This window comes from Ceratotherium simum, chromosome 14 (assembly GCF_057802395.1).
Source record: "Ceratotherium simum simum isolate JZ-2026a chromosome 14, ASM5780239v1, whole genome shotgun sequence".
Classification (NCBI taxonomy): Eukaryota; Metazoa; Chordata; class Mammalia; order Perissodactyla; family Rhinocerotidae; genus Ceratotherium; species Ceratotherium simum.
Genome location: NC_141913.1, coordinates 6,911,477 through 6,927,248, shown reverse-complemented (window position 1 = coordinate 6,927,248; position 15,772 = coordinate 6,911,477). Strand labels below are relative to the sequence as shown.

The window sequence follows — 15,772 nt, the reverse complement described above, 5'->3', positions numbered from 1 at the left end:
GTGTGGAAGGGTTGCTTCTACAGGCAAGGAAGACTCACAGAATTTAAGGTTCAATGTCCCCAGCTTCATCACGATCTGCCCTTATGTCACCATTCCAATTTTCAGGATCCTGTTGTTTTTTCAATCCACGCCTTTACTTTAATAGCAGAGGTTCCCTGTGAAGCTGAGGATTCGATTTGTATTGTAATTCAACCACTTGTAGGGTGAGACCCTTGATGTGTTTTTTTTTTTTTTAAAGATTTTATTTATTCATTTTTTTCCCCCCAAAGCCCCAGTAGATAGCTGTATGTCATAGGTTCACATCCTTCTAGTTGCTGCACGTGGGACTCGGCCTCGCGTTGGACGGAGAAGCGGTGCCCGGGATCTGAACCCGGGCCGCCAGCATCAGAGCGCGCACACTTAACCGCTAAGCCACGGAGCCGGCCCTGATGTGGTTTTCAGAAACTTCAGCTCTGTGGTAACAGGAGATAAGTGGGATTATTTCAGGGCAGACATAGAAACTTTCTAGTCATTTATGTGGTGCTGGAGCTGGCAATTTGAAGCCCTGAGCTCATCTTTTTCTTTCCCTACTTTTCCAGTACAGTTAAAAGCAACTAGGGCCGGCCCCGTGGCTTAGCAGTTGGGTGCGCCCGCTCTGCTACTGGTGGCCTGGGTTCGGATCCCAGGCATGCACCGATGCACTGCTTCTCCGGCCATGCTGAGGCCGCGTCCCACATGCCGCAACTAGAAGGATGTGCAGCTATGACATACAACTATCTACTGGGGCTTTGGGGGGAAAAAATAAATAAATAAAATCGTAAAAAAAAAAAAAGCAACTAGCCCATCTCATTATACTCATTAGTTTAACAAAAATATTCTAAGTTATCAAATATACGGTCACTCAGAACCTTGCTTCTCATAGGTATTTGAGTAGGAGTATCCAATGTTGATATTTTGGGTATCTCTATTGCCACATCATGCCATGGGCTAGCGATGCTCCTTTTACCACTGGAAATAGAGTCATTAGTGCCTTTAAATCTAATCAGATTAGAGACCCAATTCCAGAAACCACAGAACCAATTCAGAAAATTCACCCTTAAGATTCTGTTCCTCTAGAACCACTCTTGGTATCAAAGCCTCTATCAGTCAGAGTTGTCCAGAAATACAGGACCAATACATATATCTCCTATATTTTAGGGAATTGCCGTATGTGATTGTGAGGGCTGGCAAGTCTGAAATCAGTAGAACCAGCTGGTGGGCTGAAAACTCAGGTAGGAGTTGATGTTGTAGTCTTGAGTCTGCAATCCATAGGGTGGGCAGGCAGGCAGGCAGGCAGAATAGAAACTCAGGCACAACTTCTGTCTTACAGTCTTGGGGTAGGGTTCCTTCTTTTCCCTGGGAAACTTCAGTCTTTGTTCTTAAAGCTTTCAACTGAATGGATGAGGCGTATCTACATTGAGGATAATCTCTTTTACTTAAAATCAAATGATTGCAGATATTAATCACATTCACAAAAATACCTTTACCAGCAACATCTAGACTAGTACTTGAGCAAACAACTGGGCACCATAGACTAAGCAAATTGATGCATAAAATTAACCATTACACTAACCTATGCTGTTAGAAAGGAGGATGGTGGCTACTCTTGGGGCAGGGGCATACTGACCAGAAGGGAACATAAGGAGAGCTTCTGGGGTGCTGGTTATGTTCTGTTTCTCGATCCAGTGATGGTTGCATGGATATGTTCAGTTTGTGAAAATTCAGCGAGCTATACACTTATGTATACATTTTGGAATGTATATTTTACTTCATTAAAAAGAGTAAAATGTTAAGAAAAAAGATAAAAAAATGGAAACAAGAAAAAAGCATTACATCAGTTATGGAGATTTTTTTAATTATAAGAAATTACCAAATATAACTCTATATTGATAAATTTAAATATCTTGGTGAAATGATTGATTTTTAAAGGAAAATATAAATGATCAAAATTGACTTGACAAAAGGTAGAAAAGCTGAAGAGATCAATAATAAAAAAATTTTTTAAAGGTAGTTAAAATCAACTACCACCTCACTACCAAAGGCATCAGGCCTATATAATTTTGTGCATGTCATCTACAAAATCTTCACAGAATAGTAGCTGCTATGTTATTTAAACTGGTGAAGAGCAGAAAAAATGTGAAAGCTCTTAACTCATTGTAGGTTAACACAATTCAGAAACCATAGAAGGACAAGAGCAGCATGCATACACATGTGCAAAGTGCACACAAACTATTTGCCCATATTCCTTACAAAAACAGAAGCAAAAATCCTAAATAAAATAATAGTGAACCACCAGCCATGTATTAAAATAATAATGATTCAGCATTAGGAAGTTTACTAATGCACTGATATGAAAAAGGTCGTAAAATAAAATACTAATTCCTAATGAAGACTCCTCAGAAACTAGAAATAGAAATTCACCCTTTCAAGAAATTCTACCACATTAAAAGCAGTTTCATTAACATTAGGAACAAGATAAGCATGACCATATTTATTATTCAACAATATACTGGAGTTAGAACTGGCTTTATTATCCAATCTCTTTTTTTCTATAACACAGGGAACAGAAAACCTCCAAACAGTCAAACTAGTTTTCCCAGACTGTCTTACTAGCTCTCTCTTTCTAGTCAGGTTCTTCCCATGAGAAACACAGGTAGGAGACTGGAATGTGGGAGGAAGGGAGAAGACTTTTCTTCTCTGTAGAGGCACCTCAGATGGCTGCAGTAGTGGTGGCAAAGGGCAAGGCTGGCCTGCTCAGGAGTGGGATTCTAACAGCAGTAGTAGCAGCAGCACTCTGCTCCGGCTCCAGCAGGTGCAGCAGAGGCTCTGGGAACCTCAGCTGTGCAGAGCTTGTGGCCCTTGCTCCTTTGGCTGTGGCTACTGTTGGACAACCTGCGAAGTCAGCTGGAGTGTTGGTTCCCAGCTTCCTGCCTGTTGGTGGTGAACGTTCCAACATTAGCAGCCCGAGGGCCAGGGATAGCAGGCCCTATTTTCCCCTTCATTCTTCCTGCTTTAAGGGTGGGAACAGTTTCTTGCAGTTATTAATCTCTGGGTAACCTCATATGTTTCCTTTTTGTTCTTTTTTTTTTTTTTAAAGATTTTATTTATTTATTTTTTCCCCCCAAAGCCATAGTAGATAGTTGTATGTCATAGCTGCACATCCTTCTAGTTTCTGTATGTGGGACTCAGTCTCAGCATGGCTGGAGAAGCGGTGCCTCGGTGCGCGCCCGGGATCCGAACCTGGGCCACCAGCAGCGGAGCGCGCGTACTTAACCACCAAGCCACGGGGGTGGCCCTCCCTTTTTGTTCTTAATTTATGCTTCCAATATATTTACAACCAATTTCCTGTGTCAAATTCCCTGTTTCAAATAACTGGAGTGGATACTGTTTTTGTGATTGAATACTGACTGATACAAAGTATCTGTAACTCATTATTTGCAGCTGTTAATGGCTTTTTATCTATATACCCAAGAGAGTCAGTGGAGAAGCTAAATGAACTAAGAGTCCACTAAGGAAACAGATACAAAATAAACATACAAAAATTAATAGCTTTCTTATAAACAATATATGAAAAAAGAGCCCATTCATAATTGTATAAAAAACTATTAAAAGCTTTAATAAGCCCAATGAGAAACATATAAAATTATATGAAAAAAACTTTTGGAGTATAATGAACCACATATAATAAATCTAATATAAATGAAGAAATAAAGCATGCCTATGGTGATCTCTACATGTTAGCACATTAGCAGGGGAATGGTTAAATAAATCACAATTTGTCCATTTCTTGGAATGCATAGGTTAAAACGAATGAAAGAATAAACTAGACCAGTGTGGAAAGATCTCAAAGACATATTGGATATTTTTTAAAAAGCAAAAATTGGTGTAGTATTTGTAAATTTATTTAAAAAAACCCAAACAAACTTTCTGATACTAGGTACACATATATGTTTTGTATCCCGTGTAGAGGGGTACACAGTAACAACTGTTTTCTTTGGGCAGGGAGATGAGATTGTGGGGTGAAAGGGAACTTGAACATTTTACTCTCTATATACCTGTATTCTAAAACATTTCATAAACAGTCTTATAATAACTATGTAATTCTAAGAAATGGTCAAGAGAATGAGAGGATAAGTTACAGACTGGGAGAAAATATTTGCAAAAGACATCTAATAAAGGACTGATAAAGGATACAAAGAACTCTTAAAACTCAACAATAAGAAAACAAACAACTTGGTTAAATAAATGGGCAAAAGACTTGTACAGACACCTCACCAAAGAAGATATATGGATGGCAAATAAGCATACGAAAAGATGCTCCACATGATACTTCATCAGGGAAATGCAAATTAAAACAATAACGAAATACCACTACACACCCACTAGAACAGTGAAAATCCAAAACACTGACACCACCAAATGCTGGCAAAGATGTGAAGCAATAATAACTCATTCATTGCTGATGGGAATGCAAAATGGTGCAATCACTTTGGATGACAGTTTGGCAGTTTCTTACAAGACTAAACATACTCTCACCATATGACCCAGAGATCATGGTCCTTGGTGTTATACCCAAAGGAACTGAAAATTTATGTCTACACAAAAACCTGCACATAGATGTTTATAGCAGCTTTACTTATAATTGCCAAACCTGGAAGCAACAAAGATGTCCTTCAATAGGTGAGTGGATAAATAAACTGTGGTACATCCAGACAATGAAATATTATTCACTGCTAAAAAATGAGCTATCAAGCCATGAAAAGACATGGCAGAAACTTAAATGCACATTACTAAGTGAAAAAAGCCAACCTGAAGAGCCTACATACTGTATTATTCCAACAATATGACATTCTGGAGACAGTGGAAAGATCAGTGGTGCCAGGGATTGGGGGAGGGTGGGATGAATAGGTGAAGCACACAGGATTTTTAAGGCAGTGAAACTATTCCGTATAACAGAATGGTGGATACATGTTACTATGCCTTTGTCAAAACCCATGGAGCATAACACTAAGAGTGAACCCCAAGGTAAACTATCAACTTTGAGTGATATTGATATGATGTGTCACCGTAGGTTTAATTGTAACAAATGTACCACTGTGTTGCTAGACATTGATAGTGGAGGAAGCTGTGTGTGTGGGAGGGTAGGCACGTATAGATCTTCCTGGACTTACAATGGGGTTATGTCCCACAAAACCCATTGTTAGCTGAAAACATCATAACTTGAAATGCATTTAATACACCTACCCTACCTTAAATGTTCTCAAAACACTTACATTAGCCTACAGTTGGGCAAAATCATCTAACACAAAGTCTATTTTATAATAAAGTGTTGAACATCTCATGCAATTTATTGAATACTGTATGGAGAGTGAAAAACAGAATGGTTGCATGCGTACAGAATAGTTATAAGTGTATTGGTTGTTTACCCTCATGATTGCATGGCTGACTGGGAGCTGTGGCTCACTGCCACTAACCAGTATCACGAAAGAGCACTGTATCACATATTGCTAGCCCAGAAAAAGGTCAAAATTCAGATTTTGAAGTACGCTTTCCACTGAATGCATTTCGCTTTCGCACCATTGTAAAGTAAAAAAATTGTAAGTTGAACCATCAACCATGGCTAAGTTAGGGACCGTCTGCATATGAGAACTCTATGTATTTTTCCTCAGTTTTGCTGTGAACCTAAGACTGCTCTAAAAAATAAAGTCTATTAAAAAAAATCCCCTGTGCTTCATCTATTCAACCCCCGCACTCAAATAATCACTGGCACCCTTGATGTTTACTGTCTCTAAGCTTTACTTTTAAAAAAATTTACATATTTGTGAAGTGCAATAAACCAAAGCACAATAAAACGAGATATGCCTGTAAACTTAAAAAATTTTAAAAGTGTTGGAGCTTTTATAAACTGGACTTTTATAGATAGTGAGCACTTTCTTTGGAAATGAGTGTCTTTGTCCTTAAAGCAGTTACAGTTGTTACTATTTATCATACCTCCAACTAATGGATTTGGGGTTTGCCTCCTACAGTACAAATAAAATCGTTATCACTTTTAGTGGGGGAAAGAATGGCAAGCAAAGAAAATCCCAGAAAGGCTAAGTCATTTCTCCATCTCCCTTTGCAGATTTCTGTACAATCCATCAGAGGACAGCTGGGACTAACTCTTTCGAAAACTTTCTAGCCTGCTAATCTCATCATGCCCTGCATTCTTGTCATTCCTGGCCAAAACCCAAAATGCCCTTTCTGCAGGCTCATTTTCCAATATTTTTTGTTGTTCTTTCACCCCCCTGACCCAATCTTCCACCGTTTCCCATCCTATCTAACTTTACCACTAAGCCCTCTGGAATACCTGATAAAATATCCTAATTGTTAACCTCTTTGCAGAATATTCCCCCCACTTCCTGGTTTTGACTGAATCCTCCATCTGAGGACTCTTCTTCACCGGCCTCCTTCCCAGGGGATTTTTGCTCATCTGTCTTATTTCTCCATGGAGAACTCTGACTCCAGGTTAGTCAGTCTTCCAAATCATTTCAGATCCTGCCATTCTCCTAGGTGACTTACGTTTCTACATGGAGAACTTTCTAATTTCTAGGATCTCACTGCCCACGTCTTGGTTCTCGTCACTCCAAGCCTGTTCTACCTGTGAAATCTTTCAACATTTGACGACTTCCTATCCTTTCCCCCTTCTCTCTCCCTCACCATACCTGCCCTTAGACTTCCATCGCCTTTCTTTCACTTTCTCCCTCTTAACTCCATTCCACCTGTCTCCACTTTTTGGCTACTGAGCCTGGACTGCTTAGTCATTTCTCAAGCCTCTCTCCATCCTTCTTTCATCCTTAGTTGTCCCAGCAAAGCTCCGTTTCTGACCAAATCCATGTCTGTCTTCCCTACTCGCTCCGAGCATTCAGCCTACATCTCGGGTGAAAAACAACAAAACGCTGACTGAAACTGACTCAGGGTCGAGGACTGTAGATGGCACTTTTAACTTTCTCATTTTTCTCACTTCAACAATGAGTTCCTTTAACTTTCACTAAAGCACATCAAAACCCACGCGGCCAACAGCAGCCGCTGTCCGCCACACGACTCCTCTTAGCGGCGCAGGCGCAGTCGCCCCCGCGTCCTGGGGCAAGACGGGCCGAGGGGCGGGGCTCGGCGCGGGGCCGCGCGGAGAGCACGCGCCGTGCGCGCCCTGGCGGTGGGGGTCCCGGTGAGCTGCGTTCCGCACGAGCCGCGGGCGCCCTCTTTGGAGGCGGGAGGGGCAGACGGAGGAGGTGCGGGCCCGGCGGAAGCCATGTTTGTGGCGCGCAGCATCGCGGCGGACCACAAAGATCTCATCCATGATGTCTCGTTCGATTTCCACGGGCGGCGGATGGCGACCTGTTCCAGCGACCAGAGCGTCAAGGTGGGCGCGGACCCTTCGGGCGGGGCCGAGCCCGGAAGGAGAGGGAGTAGGAATGTGCGCGTCCTGCTGTCGGTGCGGAGGGGTCGGTGCGGAGGGACCGGCGCGGAGGAGCGCGTGGAAAGGGGACTACTCCCGATTTTGAGGCGCCCCACCACTCATAAGGCCTGGATCCAAAAGGGTTGGGCAAGCCCAGGCCTGCTGGCCTGCTACGCCATCCTCGCCCCTGTATTATGGGGTCACAGCCGCTCTTGGAGGCCGCCCCGCCGTGCGCCTGCGCAGAGCGGCGGGGCGGGCGGCCGTCGTGCCTACGTGCGCGCTCCCGCCCCCGGGGGGGGGGTTGCTGGGAGTACGCGGGGTTCCCGCGCACGCAGAGTCCGGTCCTTTGGGTGCCCCGGCGAGGTTAATGCCCAGTAGGGGTTTGTCAGACCGCGCAGTTTTTGGCGTAGCTAACCTGACTTGCCGCCGTTGTTCGGGGAGAGGACTTTGCCTGGGGACTTGTAGTGCGGTCAGGTCGCGGCGTGTGTCTCAAGTGCTGAATGTCTCATCCCATCTAGGGAGATTGTTCTTGTGTTCAGTAGAAAGCTCACGTTGTTTTGCATGAATAATACAAATCCATTTACATTCAATGAAGTTCTCTACTTGTTATCGAGGAATTGGAGTGTTTGATTCTTGAAGTTCGTGTACACATCTGTAGACTGCTCTGACAAGCCGAATTTCTATGATATGAGATAATATTTGGGATTTAGGAACCTCGGAGATTTAAGGTAAACGATAATAGACTTGAAGATGAAAGCTGGAGTGTGGATTATTTGCATTCTCCAAAATAACTGAAAATCTGAAGGATGAGTTTTACTCCTTGTTTTTCACAGTCAAGTTTGATACCAGCGATCCCTGGAAGATAGTTATTATAACAACTAGTTTTCCCTTTTGAAAAAGAGTCGTGCCGCCTAATCCGTCAAATAGCTATATAGGGTTGTAATACGTAAAAGGTTTAGAATCACTTTCTTTAAAATTTCTTTTTATTGTGGTAAACTAACCATTTTTAAGTGTACATTGCAGTTCAGTGGCATTAAGCACATTTACTTTGTTGTGCAACCATCACCACTATACATCTTTAGAGCTTTCTCTTTATCCTAAACTGAAACTCTGTACTCAATAAATCCCTCTTCCCGGCTGCCCCCAGCCACTGGTCACCTCTAATTCTTTATAAACTTGACTATTCTGGGTACCTCATATAAATGGAATCATACAATATTTGTCCTTTTGTGTCTGATTTATTTCACTCACCATGATATTTTCAAGGTTCATCCATATTTGTAGCGTGTATCAGAATTTCATTTTAAAGATTGAATAATTTTTTATTGTATGTGTACACCACATTTTGTTTATCCATTCATCCATCCACCTTTTGGCTATTGTGAATATCACGTTAATTAATGTATGTTAACTGAATAGGCCATACATTTTTTTTCTTTATCCACTCATTACTGAATCTTTTAGTAGATCTTTCAGTTTGTAGGTTTTGTCTGTCAGATGTATGTTGCAATGAAAATGTTCATTAATTTAGCTTTTTCTATATTTAGGATTATTTCCTTAGGTTCATTCCTGCGGAGAAATTAGTGAATATTTTAAAAGCTTTTGAGAAGAATTGGTAAATTGCCTTTTTGGAGGTTGTACTATTTTACACTACCTGTGAGAGTATTGATTTGATAGCACTGTTGTTTCTGTCGGGCGTTATCATTACATTTTTTTCTTTAATTTTTTTATTGTGGTAAAATACACATAACATAAAATTTGCCGTCTTACCTAGTTTTAAGTGTACAGTTGAGTGATATTAAGTACATTCATAGCTTTGTGCAGCCGTAACCACCATCCATCTCCAGAACTTTTTCATTTTGCAAAACTGAAACTCTGTACCCGTTAAACAGTTTCCCATTCCCTCATTCCCCCATCCCCTGTCTCTTGGCAACCACCATTCTACTATGTGTCTCTATGAATTTGACTACTCTAGGTACTTCATATAAGTGGAATCATAGAATATTTGTTTTTTTTTTTCACTTAGCATAATGTCTTCAAAGTTTGTACATGTTGTAGCACTGGTCAGAATTTCCTTCATTAATGTTGAATATTCCATTGTATGTATTGTGTATGCACATTTTGCTTATCATTCATCTGTCGATGGACTTGGGTTGTGTGTATGTTTTAGCTGTTGTGAATAATGCCACTATGAATGTGGGTGTACAACTATCTCTTTGAGACCCTGCTTTCAACTCTTTTGGGTATATCCTCAGCAGTGGAATTCCTGCAACATGTGGTAATTTTAATTTTTTTTTATTGAGGTCATAATAGTTTATAACATTGTGAAATTTCAGTTATACACCTAATTTTAGTTTTTATAGGAGTTGCCATACTATTTATTATTACATTTTTTAAATGTAATATATAAATGTAAATTAATAAATAAATGTAAATTAAAATGTCTTATTATTGTAATCTATATTTTTCATGGGTAGTAAGGTTTGATATTTTGCTTTTGTTTGTTACATGTACAGTTGGTTCTCATTATTTGCAAATTCTGTATTTGTGAATTCGCCTACCCTCTAAAATTTATTTGTAACCTCAAAATCAATACTCAGGATTATTTGCCGACATGAGCAAAGTGGCAGAAAATTGGAGTTGCCTGATGTGCGCGTTTCCAGCTGTGGTCTGCCCTCTTATTTTGGCTCTCATACTGTAAACAGGTGTCCTTCTTATTGTTTATTTAGCGCCACATTTTTCAAATTTTTGTTCTTTTTGTTGGTGATTTCGCTGTCTAAAATGGTCCTCAAGGGTAGTGCTGAAATGCTGCCTAGTGTTCCTAAGTGCAGGAAGGCTGTGATGTGCCATATGGAGAAAATACATGTGTTGGGGAAACTTCATTCAGGCCTGAGTTATGTGCTGTTGGCTGTGAGTTCAATGTTAATGAATCAGTAACATATACTAAATAAGGTGTCTTTAAACAGATACATAAAACAAGGTTAAGTATTGATTGGTTGACAGATATGTTGTGACCAGAGGCTCCTGTGAATCTTGCCTTGTATTTCCCCTAGGAGCAGTGGTTCAGTATTGGCTAGTCCAGTGTTCACAGCAACATTATAGAACATAACTGCTACAAATACCAAGACTTGCTGTAACTGTAGTTGTCTCTGTTACATAATAGAGTGCAGATTCCTGGACCCCTTGGTACTTAGTTCACCATCTGACACATCCAAGGTTCTCAATAAATATTTGATTGAATGAATAAATGTTTACCTACTGGTTGTATTTTTTGTGAATTTATGTTCACCTCCTTTGCCCTAATACTGATTCAGTCTTAATGTTTTTCATATTAATTTGTAGGAATTCTTTGTATAAAATATCTGTCCTTTATTTTCTTATAGGTCTGGGATAAAAGTGAAAGTGGAGATTGGCATTGTACTGCTAGCTGGAAGGTTAGTATTTATTTTTACAGTGATTTGAAAATACTGAAATATTCACTATTTGGTAGCATCAGTGACTTGCTCTTCAGCTTTGAGAGAATTATAAAATTTATACTTTACCTAAAAAGATATTTTACCTTTTTTCACTATTAAAGTAACAGAAATACACTTCAGAAAATTTGAGAGTAAGAAAATTTGTAATTCCATAGCATTCTAACATAACTTTGTAGCATTTCAGTATTTCTTGACTTTTTCCTGTACATGTTTTTGATAGTTATGATGTTTCACACATAGTTTTATATAGTTTTATTTCTTGCTTTTTTTTAAACAGCTTTAGTCAGGTAGAATTTTACATACCGTAAGAGTCATCAATTTTAAGTGAGTTTTAGTAAATTTATACAGTTGTGCAACCATCACCACAATCTAGTTTTAGAGCGGTTCCGTCAACCCTGAAATTTCCCTTGTGCCCATTTGGAGTCAATCCCCATTGCCCTCCCAAGCCCCAGGCAACCACTGAACTGTTTTCTGTCACTGTAGTTTTGCCTTTTCTAGACATTTCATATGAATGGAGTTCTACAGTATGTAGTTCTTTGTGTCTGACTGTTTTACCTTAGCATGTTTTTGAGGTTCGTCCATGTTGTGGCATATGTCAGTAGTTTGATCCTTTGTAATGCTCTATAGTATTCCATTGTATAAATAGAGCCACATTTTGTTTATTCATTCACCAGTTGATGGACATTTGAATTGTTTGCAGTTTTTGGAGATTATGAATAATGCTGTTATGAATATGCCATACAAGTCTTGGTGTGGACATACGTTTTCATTTCTCTTAGGTAGATACCTAGGAGTGGAATTGCTGGCTTGTATGTGTTTTAGCCTTCTAAGAAACTGCCAAACTCTTTTCCAAAGTGCCTATACCGTTTTATATTCCCACCTGCAGTATATGAGGGTTCCATTTTCTCTACATCCTCCCCTGTACTTGATTGTCTTTTTTGATTATAGCCATCTTATTGAATGTGAAGTGGTATCTCATTGGGTTTTGATTTCTATGCCCTTGATGACTAATGATGTTGATTATGTTTTCATGTGTTTATTTGCCATTCATATATCTTCTTTGGTGAAGTGTCTGTCCAAATCTTTTGCCTCCCCCCCCATTGTTAATTGAGGTGAGAGTCACACAGTGTAAAATTAATCATTTTAAAGGAAACAATTCAGTGGCATTTACTACATTCACAATATTGTACAACTGCTACCTCTGTCTGGTTCCAAAACTTTTTTATCACTCCCAAAGGAAACCCCTATTTCTTGCTTTTTAGTTTAACAACATTTTTATAAGTCCTTTGTTAGCAATATATTTACACTGTTTTGCTTAACTGATGGATATTTAGGTTGTTTTCTTTTTATTGTGATGAACAGCTTTGTGCAGTCCTTATTCTTTAGTTAGATTGCACTTTACTGGGAATCTAACATTTAACAAAATCTCACTACCCTAGTGCATTTTTTACCTAATAGCTTATATAAATAAGAATTAAAGGTGAAACAAAAAGACTGGACAAAACAAAGGATAAAAAATAAGGGTGCAGAGTTTACCTTTGGATGATGACATTGTTACTATAGAAATTATTATGTTATGAAAATATTCTGAGATTGTTGAGTGTAAATGTGTTAGATATACAGAAGTGTGAAACAGATTTTGTAAACGTGATTGGTGGACTGATGCTTGTTGTCATGCAGTATTTTTACTGGAAAGCACAAATGAAATTGTTTATGGGAAATGCTTTAAGATCTTTCCATCTTTTTTTCCAACATGAAGAGTTGAAGAATAGTAATTTGACATTTTTCATATATAAAGCTAATGCTACTGAGCTTTAAATTACTTTCTCAGAATATTAGGATTTGGGCTTCTCTGTATTTGCTTACTCGTTCTCTCTTTTTCCTAGAGTAGTCCATTGTCTACCCAGATACCAATTAGAATCATTTAAGCATTTCATTGCTAGAGTTTCTGTATAGTACTGTTAGGCTTTTGCAGCAAATAATTTTGGTTAATCTTATTATTTTGTTAGTTGGATGTTTCCTGTGGAGAGAATCTGCAAGTAAAAAAATAGTGGACTGGTAGAATCTCTGTTTAAAGCCTTGGTCAGGCTAAACTTTGAAGCAAGTCTCTAACTATTAGCACTGAAAGAGGTCAACTTTATCTAGCTGGATTTTTCTTTATTAGTAAAATGTTAGAAGAACTTGACTCCAGAAGGGCTGCAATCCTAATTATAGAATATCTTGTAAAAGTCAGAAAGTTCTAAAATTTAACTTTTTATTTAAATGTTAAATTGAATAGTTTTCTCCTCTTATTGAAGTAAAAATATCTGTATTCTATTTCTTCATATAGAACCTTTTATGTGTGAAATATGGGTAAACTTAGTTTTCTTTCTTTTTTTTTTTTTTTTTTCATTCATCAGACACATAGTGGATCTGTGTGGCGTGTGACATGGGCCCATCCTGAATTTGGACAAGTTTTGGCTTCCTGTTCCTTTGACCGAACAGCTGCTGTATGGGAAGAAATAGTAGGAGAATCAAATGATAAACTGCGAGGACAGAGTCACTGGGTGCGACATTTGTTAGTTTTGCGGGGGAGGGTGCGTGAGCATCCAAGGAGCATTAGTCTTTCCAAAAACACTTCAGGTACTTGGTAAGATGTTACCACTCCCCTCTATAGTTAGCAGTTCCATTTTTCTTTCTTCCATGTTTTTCTCCTACTTGTTTATTTAATGTTGTTTTGGGCCTGAATTGGTATTCAGGAGCACCCATGGCATTGTTTAATTGTAACTTTAATGATGAATCCAGAGTATTTGCTTTGTCATAGAGTACCCTCTAAAATCTTTTAAAAATTGTTTTTTGTCTTTTATGGTTACCTTTGCTTTTCTACAAAATAACAGTCTTCTTTATCTGCCTCTACCTTAACTCCAGCTCTGCCCTGATTGGATGTTTGAATTTAGGCAAGAACGTAATGTATGTGCTGGTCAAGTTCCTCATCTCTAAAGAGAATTAAACTGATTACCTTTAAGACCCATTCCAATGTTTTCTTTTTTTCCTCTTTATTTTTTGTAATATATAATTAGGCACAAAGTATAAAATGAAAAAAGTACAAAAGAATGTATACAGTGAGAACTTCCTCCTCTTCCCTGGCCACACAGTTCTCTCCCTGGAGGCCACCTCTATTACAGGTTTTTTGTGTATCCTACTGGATTTATTCCATCCCTTTACAAGAACATAAATACAGTGTTTTCTTCTCCATTCCTACCAGTCCTCCGCACCTCTCCCGACACTAATGCTTGCATGTTGTCAATACTGTTCTTTTTTTCTGCTGCATTTTTTTATTGTGGTAGAATATATATGACATAACATTTATCATTCTAACTGTTCGTAAGTGTACAATTCCGTGGCATTAGTTACATTGACAAGGATGTGTACACATCGCCAATACCTATACCAAAACTTTTCATCATCCCCAACATAAACTCTCTACCATTAAATAGTACCTCCTCCTTCCGCCTCCCCCAGCCCCTGGTAACCTCTATTCTACTTCCTGTTTCTATGAATTTGACTACTCTAGATACCTCATATAAGTGAAATCATGCCGTAATGTTCCAGTGTCTGGCTTATTTCACTAAGCAGAATGTTTTCAAGGTCCATGCAAGTTGTAGCATATATCAACTTCATTCCTTTTGTGGCTAAATAATATTCTGTTGTGTATATGTGCCATATTTTGTTTATCCATTCATCTGTGGATGGACAATTGGGTTGTTTCCACCTTTTAACTATTGTAAATAATGCTACTGTGAGTATTGGTGTATAGGTACCTTGTGTTCAGTTCTTTTGGATATATACCCAGGAGTAGAATTGCTGGCTCATGTGGTAGTTCTGTGTTTAACTTTTTGGGGAACTGCTAAACTGTTTCCCACAGTGGCTGCACCATTTTACACTCCCACTAGCAATGCGTGAGGGTTCCAGTTTTTCCACATCCACACCAGTGCTTGTTATTTTCTGTTTTTCAATTACAGCTATCCTGGTTGGTGTGAAGTGATATCTCCTTGTGTATTTTTTTTTTTTTTGTGAGGAAGATCAGCCCTGAGCTAACATCCATGCCAATCCTTCTCCTTTTGCTGAGGAAGACTGGCCCTGAGCTAACATCTATTGCCAATCCTCCTCCTTTTTTTTTTTTTCCCTTTTTCTCCCCAAAGCCCTAGTAGATAGTTGTATGTCATAGTTGCACATCCTTCTGGTTGCTGTATGTGGGATGCCGCCTCAGCACGGCCAGACAAGTGGTGTGGTGGTGCGTGCCAAGAATCCGAACCCAGGCCGCCAGTAGTGGATGGCAAGCACTTAACTGCTAAGCCACGGGGCAGGCCCCCTCCTTGTGGTTTTGATTTGCATTTCCCTAATGATTTATGACATAGAACATCTTTTTATGTGCTAATTGGTCATTTGTATATCGTCGTCTTTTTTGCTGAGGAAGATTTGCTTTGAGCTAACATCCGTGCCAGTCTTTCTCTGTTTTTTAGCACGTGGGCTGCCAGCACAGCGTGGCCACTAACAGAGTGGTGTAGGTCTGTGCCCAGGACCTGAACCGGGGCCACCGAATTGAAGCACGCTGAACTTGACCACTAGGCCACTGGGGCTGGCCCTGTATGTCTTCTTTAGCGAAATGTCTATTCAAGTCCTTTGCCCATTTTTTAATTGAGTTGTTTGTTTTTTTGTTGTTAAGTTGTAGGAGTTCTTTATGTATTCTGGATATTAATCCCTTATCAGATATATGATTTGCAAATATTTTCTCCCATTCTGTGAGTTAACCTTTTCACTGTGTTGACCGTGTCCTTTGATGCACAAAATTTTAAAATTTTCA

At 39.3% G+C, this 15,772-nt stretch overlaps 1 protein-coding gene across 11 annotated transcripts in view; it reads left to right on the top strand.

The window, feature by feature from the left end:
* Window positions 1-7,224: 7,224 nt before the first annotated feature.
* Window positions 7,225-15,772, top strand: part of LOC101394358 (nucleoporin SEH1) — a 164,090-nt gene continuing 155,542 nt past the window's right edge. For 5 of the 11 annotated variants that reach the window (XR_015554247.1, XM_087438931.1, XM_087438928.1 and 2 more), the window contains exons 1-3: window positions 7,225-7,417; window positions 10,837-10,887; window positions 13,329-13,475. Coding sequence is in view for 9 of the 11 variants with exons in the window: in XM_087438931.1 (XP_087295057.1) it covers window positions 7,307-7,417; window positions 10,837-10,887; window positions 13,329-13,475 (309 nt within the window). In the remaining 2 variants the exon portion in view is untranslated. Of the gene's footprint in view, window positions 7,418-10,836; window positions 10,888-13,328; window positions 13,552-15,772 lie in introns of those variants that run through there. The other 6 variants (XM_087438930.1, XM_087438929.1, XM_087438926.1 and 3 more) reach the window with 3 other exon arrangements.